Source organism: Caretta caretta, chromosome 9 (genome assembly GCF_965140235.1).
Source record: "Caretta caretta isolate rCarCar2 chromosome 9, rCarCar1.hap1, whole genome shotgun sequence".
Classification (NCBI taxonomy): domain Eukaryota; kingdom Metazoa; phylum Chordata; order Testudines; family Cheloniidae; genus Caretta; species Caretta caretta.
Window position 1 is genome coordinate 57,252,978 of NC_134214.1, and position 16,987 is coordinate 57,269,964.

The 16,987-nt window shown below is 48.0% G+C and overlaps 1 protein-coding gene and 1 long non-coding RNA gene across 3 annotated transcripts in view; one reads left to right on the top strand and one right to left on the bottom strand.

Annotated features, from left to right (window-relative positions):
• Positions 1–4,242: 4,242 nt before the first annotated feature.
• Positions 4,243–16,642, bottom strand: LOC125642774 (endothelin receptor type B-like). The gene is made up of 7 exons (XM_048864551.1): positions 16,123–16,642; positions 12,844–12,956; positions 10,822–11,026; positions 9,285–9,434; positions 7,143–7,276; positions 6,492–6,600; positions 4,243–4,453 (listed from the first exon to the last, which is right to left on the bottom strand). Exons 1-7 carry the CDS (start codon positions 16,615–16,617, stop codon positions 4,304–4,306), a joined length of 1,356 nt encoding a protein of 451 aa, XP_048720508.1. The 5' UTR covers positions 16,618–16,642; the 3' UTR covers positions 4,243–4,303.
• Positions 7,172–16,987, top strand: part of LOC125642778 (uncharacterized) — a 32,885-nt gene continuing 23,069 nt past the window's right edge. For both annotated transcript variants that reach the window (XR_012669941.1, XR_012669940.1), the window contains exon 1: positions 7,172–7,303. This is a non-coding gene — a long non-coding RNA (uncharacterized LOC125642778). The remainder of the gene's footprint in view (positions 7,304–16,987) is intronic.

Below are 16,987 nucleotides of genomic sequence, written 5' to 3' on the forward strand. Positions count from 1 at the left end.
TTGCAATATTTATAACATGTGGATCTGAGGCTGTTTTGAAAGATTTGAAACATTTATAAAACTAAAACATTGATTTGCATGCAACAGTTAATGTGGAAATGAATAAAAGAGCTCCTTTAGGATGAAAAGGCAAGGGATTTGTAGCCCTTCTGTGCCTGGCTGTTCAATATGGTGATCTGCAGTCCCCCAGGGTGCCTGTAATTGACGTCTGTCTGGTCCGAGCACTGCAAAGCACCCTGAGCTCTCCTTCCAGTGCCAATGAGAAGCTTGTGGCTGTTGAAAGTATAGGATGCTGTGTATTTACTGCCACCACTCAATGCTTATGGCTGAGAGCTTCAAAGCAGCATTGGGGGATTTAGAGGCACCTTTCCCATTGAAATTAACGGGAGGGGTGCATCTGTCCCCCCACGCTTCCAGCCCAATATGTCAATATGGCACAAGGCAGCAAGGGGGTCTCCAAAGGTGGAACAAAATGAGTCACAGGCACAAATTCCTTGCCAGCCTACTGAACATTAGGAGGACTTGGCTGAGGCCCCTTTCCAGGGTCTAGGTTAGTGAGGAACCCTGTGTGCTTCCTTTATGTGATGGTGTGATAAGGGCTGGCTCTTTTGCGTTGGTACGGGCAACATTTTTGCACAAGGAAGATACTAAGAAGGGGCAAAATTACAGCTATAAACTAATGAGCTTCCTTCTTTCCCCAGAATTTTTTATTTCTTTCCGTCTGCAAACCCCGCTTGTGCCACTGTGGCACAGTGTTCAGCTGAGTGCTAAGGACCTGCACAATCTGTCGCTCTGCAGCTCATCCAGCAGGTGGCGCTCCAAGCGCTAGGCGGCTTGGACCCTCTTCCCATGCTTGTCCCTTGAAGCGCTAAGCACTTTGGCCCAGATCCTCAGAGGTATTTAGGCACTTAACTATCATTCAAATCAATGGTAATTAGATGCCTAAATATCTTTGAGGATCTGGGCCTCTGCCATGGTCCAAAGTCTCTCTTGAACCGAGAGAAATAGCCCTAGTTACTGTCTTGATGAAGTGAGTTAATCCCCCCTTTGCCCCTCCTTCTGCATTCTGAAATGCCGCTATTCCTAAATGAGGCATCCTCTCTGCTCCTGCCACCTGCTCCCCTGACCTGTCTGCCAGGGAGATGGTCACTGCCAGCTCTAGTTCTTGAGTGCAGCCCTCAGATCCAGGCATCGCAGGGTCAGGCTAAAATGAACTGCCTGAAAACCAGCAAAGGAGCCAGTGAAAGGTCAAGGACATGAAGAGCAATGGCCAGAAAGCCCTGAAGAGCAGAGGGTAGCAGGAGGAAGGCTAGCAAGCTGGGAAGTGCTAGCCCAATGGGAACTGACATGCTGGTAAGGGTCTGCTGTTCTTTCTGGGTTGGTTTCAGCTTGTTTGCTGTGCTGACGTTACCATTCAGGTTGACAGCAGTTTGTCCTGCAATGTCACCTGCTTTGCCTCAAAGTCACCTGAAAATGACCTCCAGACTTGTCAAACGGGCCTTTCCTCTCCCCACAGGAGCAAATTTCCAGGACTCCCTCCTCCAATGGATCCTCTCCCCCCACAAGCAGCGGTTGCCCTCTCCAACCCCAGCTGCCCCTTTTTCTGGCCCATTAGAAATTCTAGGTTGCTCCATATACCAAAGTTTAGGGAAACTTAGCCTATTGACTTACTTGATAACCCACTGGGGTGGAGAGATCAATTTAATCAGTCAGCTCTCTCTGGTTTTAAGATTCGCTCAGTCTCTCTGCCACTAAGTGTTCTGATTCCAGAGTGTGGGGACGGTGACCCTGTTTGGGGTTAATGCAGGGTGGTATGGGGGTGAGGATGTCAGATCACATGCTGAACAGGAACACAGAGACTGGGGTTTATATAAAGTATATACACACATGCTCACTCAGGTCACCTGTAAGCATAAGAAATACCAGGACCCTGACATAAATCACAATGATTTAAAAATACTTGCTGTTGAGAATGTGCCCTCCAGCCCGGAGCATTTCAGCCACCAATGAAACTGCAGCCACCTCTGTGGTGGCGAGGAGAGAACAGAATAGCAGCAGCACTGTGTAACTCTTAGGAGGTGAAGGCAAGAACAGCCCAATCAAGTATCATGGGCATTTAGCTGGGCAGACTGTAATTACTAGAGTGGCTCAATTTTCAAACAATTTTTTCTCATTGCGAATTGGGCTTTTTTCAAAATGGAAATGTTTGCAAAGCATGTCAGTGTATGTGTCTGTGTGCGTAAAGCAAAATACCAAAAGTGAAACAAAACTAGGATTTTTATTTTCATTTTTTTTCATTTTTCCCTACTCTCCCCACCCCTTTTTTTTTTCATGGCAGAATGGAAAAGAGGGCAAAGAAGCAAAAAAAGAAAAGGAAAGAAAGGAGGAGAAAACCTGACCTCCTCCCCCATGAAAATTCCCCATAAAATTTTTCACAACATCATTGGAATAAATGCCAGATTGTTCCTTTGTGGAAGCTTTGGTGTGAAAGCCTGGCTGAACTGGTCAGCTATGTCAGTGATGGCTCTTCACCATATTCTGAGCAGCTCTCGTAAACACTATGCTGGAATCTGGCCCCAGTGCGTGAGAGCTCCCAGCTCTGATGCTAGCACGGAGAGTGATGGGCCTATAGACCACCACGAGTGGGCAGAATTGTGGGTTTATGGCTAGTCCGCCAAATGGCAGCACCAGCAGCACCATGCTGGAGCATTGTTTCAGTACTGCAAGAGAGGGACCAACACGTCCTAAGGAATCTCCAGCACCACTTCTTGCAGCATCTGGGGTTTCCTTAGCCATCTCTGAATTGTGTCCCTGAGTCTGATGAACCACACAAACAGACTATCAAGGGAAGTGGTGGCTTGGCCATCTCTAGAAGCCTTCAGATCAAGACTGGTCTTTCTGATTGACAGGCTTAAGCCAAGCAGCAGTCAATGGGCTCAAGCCAGGAGTAACTGGATGACATTTTCTGGCCTGTAATATATAGGAGATCAGACAGATGATCTAGCAGGCCTCTCTGGCCTTAGACTTTATGAATGTATGCGGTCCAGTGCTCCTGTAACTAGGTACGCAGCCAACATTGCTCAGACCCAATGGTGATCAAGGGTTCCCTTTCACTTCTAGTTCATCTCCTAACTTAGGTGACAAGTGCAGTGAGCTTGCTGGCATCTGTTCATAGCATAACCCCAGCAGAGCTGATCTTTCCTGTTCAGAAGAGGACCAGGACTGGAGCAACATGGGGTGCTGCAGATAGCAATTAAGGACAAGTTGGCAGAGCTGAGTGGTGGATGAAAGCCAACAGTGCCTGGTTTTGGCCCACCTTGACTCTAGCCAAGGCTGCCATTCCTGTGCTTGCCTTTACAAACCCCAATGTGACCAGACACAGCTCTCACTGTGAAGGAGCTGCTGGAAAGGAGAGGGGAGAAGCTACAGCAGCCCATTTCTTTGTATGATACAATTTCAAAAAAGGAACATTTTCTTAACCTCATTTCTACTAAGAATATAACATCCACTAAGCAGCTCTATTCTAAATACACTACTGTGTTGTTATACTATAAACATGCAGGGTGAAATTCACCCCTGGGCAGAGGGCAGCGCAATTCCTAGGTACCCTCTGGGCTTAAACAGGGCTTAAATGGTGTTTCGGACTTCTGCTAGCTGGCTGTCCAGGGTGAATTTCACCCCCAGTGATGGTGTCCCAGGAGCAAAGAGGGGAAGGCTGTGGGCCTGTGATGCAGCTGCTTTGGTTTCGCCTTGGCTTCTTAATATATCAGCTTGGAGGATCAGAATTGACCTCCGCCACTGGTCCCTTGTCAGTTTAAACGTGACATCACCCACAGCACCATCCCCTCCTCCCCACCCCACCCCCCCATCTGGTGGCCTTGCCATCTGGAGACAGATAGCACCATGGGTCACTTGGCTTCTCCAGCAGGATTTAAAACCCAAAAGGTCCTTTGAGGAAAACAAAAAAGATGATTATAAAGGAACAGATGAGAAGTGAGGTTCCAAGGCCCTGGCAGTGGCAGGTTCAATGCTAGGGTGACCAGATAGCAAGTGTAAAAAATCGGGACCTGGGGTGGGAGATAATAGGTGCCTATATAAGAAAAAGCCCCAAATATCAGGACTGTCCCTATAAGATTGGGACATCTGGTCACCCTATTCAATGGTAAGAAGTTCTGCTGCTTTTTCCAATGGATCTGTGAAAGGAAAGCAAGTGACTCAGAGCCAGCCAGGAAATGACTCTGTGAGTGGGATGGATGACTCCTTTCAGCTCTTGCGGTGAACTCTCCAATTGATTTATGGTTCTTTAGGAAGAGCTGTACTTGTTACTCAAGTGGGAGCTGCTTCGGTCCAGCCCCAATTCCTGACCGTTGGCTTTCCACTTCCCAACAGACCCCTTATCATCCGTTGGTGCGCTGCTCAAGGCTGGTCTCTGGCACCAGCAGCACAGACAGGACTGGGAAGAGATACATAGGGAGGGGTTAGGAGCTGGGACTATGGGATAAAGCATGGTGAAATATCCCCTATTACTATCGAGATGAAGGGTGGTCTTGTGGGTAAGTGATTGGCAGGGTCTTGGCCTGGGAGAATAAATACATATATTATCTGGAAATAAATTATCTGGAAACAGACTTCAATTTATCATACTTTATATTGTTTGGTGACCCTGTGGTCTTAGGGGCCATGCCCTTAAGGGCTGAGCTTCCCAGACAGAGTCTGGTCGGGGCATTGTGACGCTCTTGTTGTTATGTACAGCCATTTGGAACAAGGCACAGCATAAAGCAGAGCTCTTGCAGGCACCATAAGCACTGAAGACCACAGCACCCTTTGTGTGAAGGGCTCTCAGCCCATGCATTTTCTGGGAGCCATTTGCTTTGACTGCTGGGCCAGGGGAAGACAAAGTTTAAACTTTACTCCAAGGGGGATTCTGCATCACTGCGCATGCACAGAATTCATGTCCAACACAGATTTCTTTGCTTCCCTGCAGAAAAATGACTTCTGATGGGGAAGCAAAGGGAAGCCCACAAGGGCGGTCATGTGTCCCTCCCCTGCAGCGCAGGCAGGTTGGGCGTCCAGAGCAGCTGGTAGAGATGTAAATCACCGCTGGGATGGGATGGGGTGGCGGGCTATGCAGATGTGCGTGAGAGAGACACACCCTGTCCCTCTTGCTTGCTATTGCGGCATGTTTGGTATGGAGAGGCAGGGCTTTGAGGTGTTTCTGAGGAGGTAGGCATGGGGGCAGAGCAGAATGTAGCAGCCTGCCTGCTTAGTGAACGGTTCCCATCGTCTTTGTGAATTCCCCCAGGAATATAAAACAGGTGTAAAAGTTTTAAGGCTCCTTTACATTGCCAGAGTGGTGAAAAGGACAGTATGGCCTTACAAATGCTTATGGTGCTTTAGTGATAAGAATTGGTCTAAATTTTTGGACTGAAAAAAATTCCTATCAAAATGTGCTCCATTACCTCTTTGGTGTTGACCTTTTTGGAGATGGTCAGTAGCCAGTATAAATTGTGAGTTTGATTCCCTAGCCCTCACTTGCTCTTCAGTTGCCTATGATGTAACACTGAGCATATGGCTGCATATATTTGTTGACTAATAGCTCGAAATAAAGGATCAAACGTCGCTACATTACTATTAGATTTCCTCTAATGCACCCCCACTCCCATTCTCTATCCATTGTATTGTAGTTTAAATAAATTACCAAAATAATTGAAACTGGCTTGATTATATTGTATTATTTTGACAAATAAAATATGCAGAATTTCGCAGAATTTTAAAATATTGTGTGCTAAATTCTCCCAGAAGTAAAACTTTACTTTGTTTCCCCATGTGCCTTAGGTCACATTTCAGTGCTTCCTGCAAGTGCATGGTGTGCTGCTGCTGCTGCTGATGTTGCAGGGAGCATCAGTTCTTGCTGGCTCTAGATTGAACCCCTCTGCTCCACTTCACAGCCCTGCTGAGTGCAGCACGTGATGGGAGCAAGACAATCAGTAACCAAAATGGAGACCCTTTGAGCCATCGTAAAAATAGGTCACTGTGGAGATGCTAGGGAGAATTCGTTTGATTTTGGTCCCTCTCCAAATGGGAATTCATCCTCTAAGGATTTACTGGGAGGAAGTAAACTACTAGACAGTGCACAGGAGTGGGAGTCAGGAGACCTAGGTTCTATTCCTGAATCTGCCACTTTGTGCCATTGGCCAAGTCACTTACCCACTCCATGCCTCAGTTTCCTCTTTCTCTGTTTCATTTATTTCAATTGTAAACTCGTCAGGGCAGGTCCTGTCTCTCACTATGTGTATGTAGCATACCCAGAAAAATGGGGTCCCAGTCTTGCCTGGGACCTCTAGGTTCTTCTGTACTACAATGATAAACACCCCGCAAAGCTCAGCCCACACCCTGCTTCATGCTCTTGCTAGCTGAGACATCTTCAGAAGCCTCCACAGCAAGCACATGGCACATGCAGCAAGTCTGAGCTAGCTGCGTTTGTTTCTCACCTGAAAGCAGTTCTTGAATTTCCGGCTGATGAAGTAGAGAGCTACGGGATTGATGCAGGAGTTCAGGGAGGCCATGTTGATACCAAAGTAGTCCATCACTAGGAGGAAACTGGGGGTGGAGAGGAGAGAGAACGATGGGTGTACTTGGACTGGTCCGTGTAGCCCACTGTCCTGCTTCTATGAAGAAGCAGTGACTGGAGCTTCAAAGGAAAGCAAAACAAGCCCCTAACACACCTAGCCAATTGTGCAATACTCTGACATGAGGGAAATATTTGCTTCCTTACCCCTGCAGTGACCAGCTCATGCCTGGAAGCATAACATCTGATTACCTTGATCATCCTGCTTTCCATAAGCTCAAAACACGTGCCTTGCTCTTTGATAACAGCAGCTCCCTGCCCACGTACCATAACCATAATGGGACCTCACTGGAATATCTGCCCCCCCACCTTTCTGTGGCTATTAAAAGGGTACCTCACCTTGAAATTGAGCAAATAAAAACAAACAAACAAACAAACAAACAAACCAGTGATTGACATTCCAGAGATAATTACACAGTCGGCAGCCTGGATTCAGAGTCCAGTATTAATATCGCTGCGATCACAAAACTGAAGTACAATACAGAAGTGAGGGTCTTTTTCGGGTTGTCCTCACCTCAGCAATTCACATCTGTTGGGGTCGGTCTGGTCATAGATGGTGTTCTTCAGGATCCTACTCAGATGGAGAGGCAGCCAGCAGAGAGCGAAGATCACCACCAGGCAGAACACTGTCTTGGCAACTTCCCGGCGCTAAGACTCACAAGTAAAGAAGTGTGGGTGAGTGTACACTCAGCATGAGCCTGACCAAGGAGGGGAGCAGAGCACCACTAGCACAACCCTTGTAGGGGTCCTTTAAATCCCTAGGCACGTCCAGCAGCATTTAGTGCTCACTCAGAATGATCATTGCAGAGCACTGGTAAGGGCTGGAGACCCCCTTAAATCCTTACACATCTCCAGCAGCACAGAAATGTTCATGATTTCATGATCAGAGGGGTCAGGTGGTACAGTACAAGCAGTACAATACTGGTGGGGACTAGGAACTCTATGGTCAGCCAGAGTCAGCAATGTTTGCATTAGTGAACACTTAAAGGACCTGACCCAAGCATGCTGAATTCAGTGGAAAGACTCCCATTGACTTCAGTGGACTTTGCATCAGGCCTACAGTGAGCTTGAGCCAGCAGTGGAGGTGAGGCCCACAAGAGCCTCCACTGATGAGGCTTGAGGTCTCCCTTACTCACCGACGCACAGCCAAAGACAGAGGAGTTTACACCATCAGAAGTAAGCCAGGAAGCTGAGCACCAGCCTCTCCTTGTGCAGTGAGTCTGTTATGCTGCCTCAAGGGAGATGTGAACACACAATGAGGCTACCAGAGCCTGCCCTTCTGCCTGCTAACATAGTGATATCTCCACTGGCAATGTGCAGCTGCTGCAGTAATACAGGCAGGCCTCAACTTTACAACGTTCGACTTACGATGAACAGCACTTACAATCTTCTGAATTGGCCCCCTGATTCAACTTACGGCAATTGGTTTAGATTTAATGATGCTCGGTCCCGCAATGGAGTGTATTGTGGTTCCAAGTTATAACATTTCGACTTATGACGCAATTTTCAGGAACCAATTGTGTCGTAAGTTCAAGGACTGCCTGTACAGCATTTCTTTAAATAACAGACAAACAGGACTATTTATAGCCCAGGTATAATAAATACACTGGGGGGCCTTAGCTTCCCCAAGACAGTCAGATTGGACCAGACTGGGCTGGGGACCTGACCTAACACTGCATGATTGCTCTTGTACTGGTATTTGTAGCTATTGGCTGGGTGGTCCTGGAATGTAACAGGGAACGGGGGAGCCACTGTGGCATGGGGAGGTGGAGATCAAGACATCTTAGACAAAGGGACTAAGGCCCAGCTCCTCAATGGGCGTTAGGTGCATTAAACCCCGGTGAAGCTCTGGGCCTCCCTGCCCCTTCTGTCCAATGGAGATAATAATCTGCCCTTTCTGCCCCCCTTGCCTGGCTTGTTTATTTAGACTGTAAACTCTTCAGGGCAGGGACTGGCACTTGTGGGTATGCGCCATGCCTAGCACAAAGGGACCCTGGTTGCCACTGGCCTTTACGCACTACTGGAATACAACTAAGCATAATGCATTAAAAGTCAAACTGGTTTGCAGCCTTAATGCTAGTGCTTGGAGTTGTACCAGACAAACTCTGGCAATGCTCACCACTGGGCAGAAGAGGGGCGTTTCCTACAGCTCAGACTGGCAGGGACCCCAGCAGGAGCGGTTCAACTTCCTCTGCAACATGGGGCATGGTTTGCCCGCTGGGATCATCTGGGCATGTCTCACCTAGTCAATACCCTGCCATCACAGGGAGTCTTGGGCACTGGTGCCACCTTGGTCCCTCCTGTTCCCTGCCCGTGGCACACAACAGTTTAGTCACCTGAGGAAATTCTTTAGTCTAACTAAAGTCTGTGGGCTTAGCAGAGGGATATCTGGGTGCAATGTGGTGACCTGTCATATACAGGAGGCCAGACTAGATGAGCTGATGATACTTTCTGGCCTTAAACTCTATGAAACTGGGAGATGAGCTGTACAGAGCTAGTGGCCCCAGGCCTCCACGAGTGTCAATTTCCATAACTCCACTGACTTGTCCTCCATGGACTTCACACCCACTGTGGACTAGGGCCAGTACATGGTCTCTTGTGCTGCAGCTCTATCCTCTCTCTGTGGGCTGCCTGGCAGAAGGCTGGATCCCCTCACCCGCTTCATGTGGTCATTGAAGGCAATTCTCATGCCATTCCTCTTGCTCAGCATCTCGCAGGACATGAGGGTATAGAAGACACCGGTGCATGCCAGAGGCAGGCAGAAATAGAAGCCAAAAAGCCACCAGTCCTTCACATCCCTGTAGAACTACACACAAAACAGAAAGGACATGAATAGGAAACAGGAATAACCAGCCCAGGGCAGAACCAGGCTCCATCTAATCCAGTGTCCTGGCTTTTACAAGGCCCCCTGGCAGATGCTTTAGGGGAAGGTGCAAGAATCCTTGCATTAGGCAGATGTCAGATTATGTTTACATTAGGTCTCCTAATCCAAAATAGTTAGAGGATGGCTTATTCCTGTTTAATTTGCCTTCCAAAAGCAGCCCTTTCTTATTCTGGCAGATCATATCCAGCACCCAGAGGCAGGAAGCAATCACAAGTCAAAATATCATGCAGAGCTCTATCCTGTCCTCGAAGGGGATACATTTTGATGCTTCATTAGGGATTTTTCCCATCCCCAGATACTATGATCTCAGCTCTGTAAAGCCGTAGTAAAAAGTAAATGGAGGGTCAGCTTAGTTCAACACGTCTTGTCTCTGCAGGTAAACATCCATAATGTTAGTCATGGTAAAGCTGTGTAAATAACAGGGTCTTTGGTGCATTGGCCATTCTGAAATGGCCAAAACAATGCATTTTGGGAGGGAACAAAATGTTTCTTTTTGATTTTGAGGTTTTCTTAACATTTAATTTTTTAAAAATAAAATTGAAGGACATTTTGAAATGAAGTAATTATGAAGAGAAAATCAAAACATTTTGAAAGTAAAACAAAATGTTCTGATTAGGGTTTTGTTTGAGGGTTTGTGGGTTTTTTGGTGTAAAACAATTTGGTTTTTGGTGAGAAACAATTTGGTGAACTCTGCAAAAATTTGCAAAATGTTTTGGTGTCACTGAATTTTGCCCAGCTCTGAATCCCGGTGAGTGTCACAGGCCCTGTACTGAATGCATAGGGGATAGTCCAGTCCAGTTACCTTCACTTTTAGTTTGCTTTAAGATGTTTACACTTGTCTGTGCGCCCCACTCGTCTGGTTTCATCCAGAAGCAAAAGGATCCCCAAATCATTAGGGATGTTGCTCTTATTTCAAACCCAGGAGAAATCACTAAGTACAAAGAACCTCAAAAGACACCCTGATTTCTACACAGGCTTCCAGACTGAGAGGCTGGGCTTACAGAAGAGTCCAAATCCAAACCCTTGGTCTGAGCACCATCAGACTTCAGAAGAATGTGGTTCTAGATCGAGATCCCACCTGGCTTCTGGCTCCACAATGGGCTGAACCAAAACTCCATATCCAACCTCCACCCTGTGATTTGCAGCTCGGATACACATGTGAGCCCACTCCCTTCTGAGCTTTTCCCAGTACTGTTATCGCTTTGCTGGCACTGAGGGGCTGTGCACCATCCATTCCCATCTGCATGCTGGGAGTGAGCACCAGAAGGGGAGTGCCTCCTCATCACTAGAACAGGGGTGGAGTACACACCAGGGTGAATCTGGAGCTCTGTTTGGAGGACAGCATGCAGACCCAGAGCATCTCCTCGCGATAGTTCAGCTCCACCATGTCAAAGGCAATGGCTTCAGGGACGGCCAGGACGATAGCCACAGCCCAGATCAGCATCACCTCGACTGCCTTCCACATGGGGATCCCTATGCCCTGGATCCGGCTCCAGGAGGCCACTGCCCTGTACCTGCCAGACACAACAGGATGTTACTGCCTTCATTTCACAAATTGCAACTCACTGTGACAGGGTGAGAGCCCCGTCCCCTGCTGGAAAGGGCTAAGGCAAGCCTTGAGCTCAGGAAACCACCCCTCTGGACTGGTACTGGGTTTGGTCTGAAAGAGGGGGAAATCCAGCTGGGGCCTGGGAAAAGTGCAGACAGGCAGCTCCTACTGGACACTCAGCTGAGGCCTAGCTGGTGAGAATGGGTTGCTGACAGGAAGGACTGAGCCAAGAAGACAGCGGCTGAATCTGAACTATGTGTCTGAGAGATGCAGAGCCACTGTGCATTGCTGGTCATTACTTACAGGAGCAGGGCCTGGAGGTGCAGCCTGGCTGGTGAAAGAGTTTGTTGTCTTGTACCTTTTGAGCTTTGTTTTGCAGGACTCCTTTCCCCAATGCGTCAGGTGCTTTGGCTCAGATGACTGGAGGGCAAGGCTGCTATTTCATCTGGGTAGGTCACAGGGCACTGGGGGAAGCTTAGGCAGAACACACAGGACCATGCTGTGCTGTAAGGTGGCAAGTGTGGGCCGTGCGCTGTCACACACAGAAGGGTCCAGGGAGCAGAGAGTCGTAAGAAAAGCAACAGGCTGGAGGGCTGAGAAGGTGCAAATTAAAGTAGTCCCAACCCTGCCTTAGACTTAGAGCATCTTCCATCTCCACTGCATGTCAGTTATCCCACTGTCTTGGGCGAGAGTGGGCGTTAGAGGGTCTGAGTGAGTCTAACAGCATGTTAAGCATCTTCTCTGAATTTGGCTCAAGGGGAAGCAGGGACCACGTGGGACCAGTGGGCTGCACTGTGGCTATGTGAGGGGGTATGCCCCCCCACAGTCATGAGTTAACTGGAGACCGAGAACAAATAACGCCCCTGATTGCACAAGGCAGGTGGGAGGTGAAGCCTAGCTGGGGGCGGAGCCGGCTGGTGAGCATCCAGAGGGAAGCCCAGGTTGTAGGGAGAGGGGTGAACAACTCTGCAGTCCATCTCTGCAAGCTGGAGAGTGGAGGAGCGACCTGGAGAGAGGCAGGTGCACAGGCAGCCCAGGGAGGGGCTATGGGAAGGGCCAAGGTAGGAAGAAGTCCAAGGAGGCAGCATGGAGTCTGAGGGAGCAGAGCTCAGCTGCTCACCACAGGATGCCTGGCCTGGAACCCAGAGCAGAGGGCAGGCCTGAGTTCCCCTGCCCTCCAGGACCGGTGGGGTGGGAACCCCGTGCCACAAGAGGAAGAAGGACAATTGAGTTTGGAGCCAGGGAGCAGGGCCGGCTCTAGGTTTTTGCTGCCCCAAGGAAAAAAATTTGCTGCCCCAAGCTCCAAGAGCACAACTGCCCAAGCAAAAAAAAAAAAAAAGAATGCTGCCCCTGGCATTGTGCCACCCCAAGCATGTGCTTGCTTTGCTGGTGCCTAGAGCCAGTCCTGCCAGGGAGAAAGCACTAGGAGGTGTCGCTCTGCTGGAAAGCCCGAGGACAGTTCTGCAGAGCCCAGGTCAGGGCAAAGTGTTTGCAGATTTGAGTTTAGTTTATTGGACTCTTTGTTTACCCCCAAGGGGGGAGGGGAGAAGAGACTAAACGTGACCTGGCTGGCCAATTATGGCAGAGCCGGAGTAGTTGTCTACAGGAGGAGCTAGAGGAGAGACAGCCATGCTATCCCCAGCCACGCCATCCCCAGCCACAAGGGGGCACACCAGCAGTGAGTTCACTCTTCCACTGGCTGCCTCAAGGACAGCAAAGGGGGATGTGCCATCATTAAATTGACTTGGGTGCAGAATGTGGTGGTGATAGCAGGTTCATTACCTGTCTATGCTGAGTGCACAGAGGCTGAGGACAGTTATGCCCACAGATGCCTTCTGAATGAACGGAACCAGCTTGCATACCTGGACGCCGAATGGCCAGTCTTCTGCCAACAGCTGGGAAAGAGGACAAAGAAGCACATGATTAACAGGCCTTGTCAGATTTTTTGGAGCAGGTTGTTCCCTTCATGGAAAGGAGAGGTTGCTATGAAACACATGGATGTTACCTCTGCTGGCATTCGGGGTGACCTCTCTTGGGCTGTGTGAGCATGGGGTTGTAAAATGGCTTGACACACTGGGACTGAGTCCTCTCCCACAAGCACACTTTTAGGAGGAGGGTTTATTGTGCTGAGGGGTGGTGCAGAAGCCAGTGTTTGAACCCAAACACTGGCATTTTTTGAGAGGTACAAAATTCAACTTTGACTCCTTTGGGCCTGAAGCTCCCCTGGCATTTGGGTTCTGGGCTAGGCTCACATTTGCAAGGGGCTCATCTTTAGCTGCTGCTGACATCTCACAAGAACAGCTGCTGAATTTCAGTGCCATCAGATTCCAGTCCAGCCTGGATTCCGCCTTGCTTCCAAACTTGAACTTACTGCTCATCTAAATGTAGATCTCAACACCAACTCCTCCTTGCAGCACTAGCTGCAATGGTCAGTAGTTTATTGCATGACACTGAGGCCCAGATCCTCACAGGCATTTAGGTCCCTGACTCCCACTGGAATCAATGGGAGTCTAGGTGTCTAAATACTTTTGAGGATCTAGGCCTAAAAGCATAAAAATGGCCAACTTGCTGAGGGCTCTAATTGATAGAGCACCTGTGGACATTTCAGAAGTCACCAAACAGACTCAGACAAGTCAAACAGCAAGGAAACGTTTAGATCAGATCCTAGTTAAACTTGATTGAGATCACGATTTGTCATTCGAGAATAAACTAACTATGTATAATTTTGTATTTGCTAGGGGTCAAATTCTGTTCTACCTTACCCACTTGACTTCAGTGGAAACCCTTACTTCTTAAGGCAACCCGGGTTAGTCCTAGGTAGCCACCCATAAAGGTTTAAAAATAATAAGTTCTACAATTAGAGAGGACTCATTTTACTCTAACATACTGGCTCAAATTCATCCGATTGACCCCAATGACATTATACCAGGGCTTAATTTGCCCCATTGAGTTTACTAAGGACACAGTCTCTAATTGGGCAGGATAGCGTACTCATGCTAATTTGTTAAGTTAATTTATTATTGAACATCACCATCTGAAATCCAGTTATGGGGCTTGTTGAGTCAGGATTATACTGGAACAACTGTATTGCTGTACATTAGAATAATTGAATTATACACACGTGCAAAAAGGAATAATGCAACATTACATTAAGATTGTGGCTTGGTCTACATTATAGAGTTAGGTTGATGTAAGGCAGCTTATGTTGACGTGACTATGTCAGTGTCCACACTACAGCCTTGCTCCCGCCGATATAAGTGCCGAGGGGTTGAGGTAGACCTGAAAGCCTGAGCTCCAGCTGAGCCGAAACATCTCTACAGTTGTTTTTGATGTGCCAGCCCACTCCCCATAAGCAAACATCTATGGTGTCAGGCTAGGAGGCTTGCTCAGAGGGCTTGTAACACTTGCACTTATGTCAATATAAATGATGTTTCTCAGGGATGTGACAAAGCACTCCCCGAGCGATGTAAATTATTCTGACCTAAGCACTGGTGTGGACTGTGCTATGTCGGCGGGAGAAAGCTTCTCCCATTGTCATAGCTACTGCCTTGTGCACAGGTGGATTTATTTTGCCAATGGGAGAGTATCTGCACTAGCAGCATGATAGCTGTGCCGCTGTAGCAATTCTAGTGTAGACTAGCCCTCAGATGCAGCATAGACATACCCTTAGGGTCTGATCCATTGTCTTCAATAGGGTTTGGAGCAGCCACTTAATCTATCAGTTCCCCACCTATAAAGGGGGTATAGTGAAGGTTGACATGCATTACGATTATGTGATGCTTGGATACTATGGAGATGAGGGTGAGATGAGATGTCAGTGGAGTTAATATCTGGTAGAAGGGCCCATATTATAAACTGACACCTCCGCTCCTCAGGCATAATGGAACATAAAGCTCATCTGTGCAAGAGTCAGAGTTTTCCTAGGTGCCAGTCCAAGCCTATGCAATGAGCTCCTCCAGGAACTAAGAGCCATCTCCAACCCCCACACCCCACCCCTTCTGCTGCAAGTGCCAGGTGCACCTGACCTGCTGTCTAATATGAATGCAGAGCAGCATGGACATTTTAAAATGCAAAACCAAAACCATAACACAAACCACTTCATGGCACACACAATGACAGCAGGAGATAAAGGAATTTGTTAGGCTGCTTAATGGGCTCCTGGAAGTGCTGAGCTATTGCAGTGATGAGGGTGGCATAAGAATCTGAATAGAACAGAATGGAAGGCATGGTGCTCAGCAAACAGGGATAACTTTATCAAGTATTGTAACACCTGTGATTTCCCTTTGTTTCCAATTGGGATCTCATGTGCTGCTCCTTTTCCCCTACCCCTCTGGCAGTCCCTTTTCTGGTAGCCTTGCTACCCACCACCCACCTCATCTCATTACCATCTGGCAGCACCAGGCTCAAGTCTTTCCTCAAAACATTCTTCCCTCTGCCACTAGGGACCTCTGCCTCCTGGTCAGTACAGAATTGTTCTCCAGTCTGGTGCTGAGTAATTTTTATCACTTCCCTGGAGAGATTGTTCATGGTCCAACCAACCTCCCAGCTGATATGTGGCCTAACTGTTTCTTCAAATAATTTCATTTCCCTAAATGTGTCCCCCTTCACCATCCTAGAATCCATCTCTGCACCAGGTGGCACTCATTGCTGTAATAGTATATATAATATAATAGCTTGGCCGTGACTGTATTGTACTAAGCCCTGTCTGTAGGGAGAGACAGTCCCTGCAAAAGAATTTACTCCCAAGATAGATAAGGACAACAGAGGCTCAGAGACTGTAGTGACTTGCCCAAAGTAGGTCAGTGGCAAACCTCAGAAAGGAACCCAAGTTTCTTGGATCCCCACACAATGCCTTCTCCACTGGCACAGTGGTTCTCTGACAGTTGCTTCAGATACTTGTTTATAGTTATCATACCTCTTGGTGTGCATTAGCCACCCAAACCCGTGTTATCTGTCCAGGTATTTATCATAGAAGGATCTGAGCATCGTAATGTGGGAGGGTTGAAGTCCCCCTTGCCACCTTCCCAAATGGCAAGATTATTAGTGCCCCATGGTGCCTACCTTGTACACATTGATGGGAAGAGCTATGAGGATGTAGAGAAGGTCCCCAAGAGCCAAGCTAGCAATGAGGACATTGGGCCCATTCCTCATGCATTTGTTCTTGTAAATTATCCTCAGCAGGGTGGAGTTGCCGATGATGCCCACCATGAAAATGGTGCAGGACACGATGGTATTTATGTACTTGAAGATGTGTCTGATTTCAGCAGGCTTTATGCACATAGTGGGCAGGGGTAACTGTGACTGGGCGTTCCCACTGGCGTCATTCGACTGGTTGGAGGAGGCTTTGACATCCTGGAACAAGCTCGATTGGACAAGACCGTAAACCTGCTCCTGGTGTAGAACCTTAAATGGAATCGTGCTCTCCTTGATGTTCCTCGGGGTCTGACTGCAGACGCTTGAGAAAAGGCAAGTCAGGGAAATGGCTAGTGCTACAGAAGTTGGGTTTCTAGCCATTGAGGACGGAACACCAAACCCCAGCCAGATTCCTATGTGCATTTGCTTACAGCGGTATGGATGTCTGTTTGAGTCTTGGCTTCTCCTGTAGAGAAGGAATGGGGGGAAACCAGTTACAGGGGAAAGGGGAAGCAAAATGAAACTGAGGAATTGAATGATGAATCAGAGAAGAAACCCCACTGCCATTATTCTCATAGGACCTGACCATAAGTCCAGTGTAGTCAGTGGAAGTCTTTCAAACATTGGTTTTATTTCAAGTGGTGGCCCAGTAGAAGCTCAGTCAGGTTCAGCCACTGATTGGCTGTCTGACCTCAGTCAAGTCACTTCACCCATCAGTGACTCAGTTTCCCTGTCTGTAAAATGTAGCTAATGCCCTCACTTATAAGGTACTCTGAGATCTGTGGTTGAAATG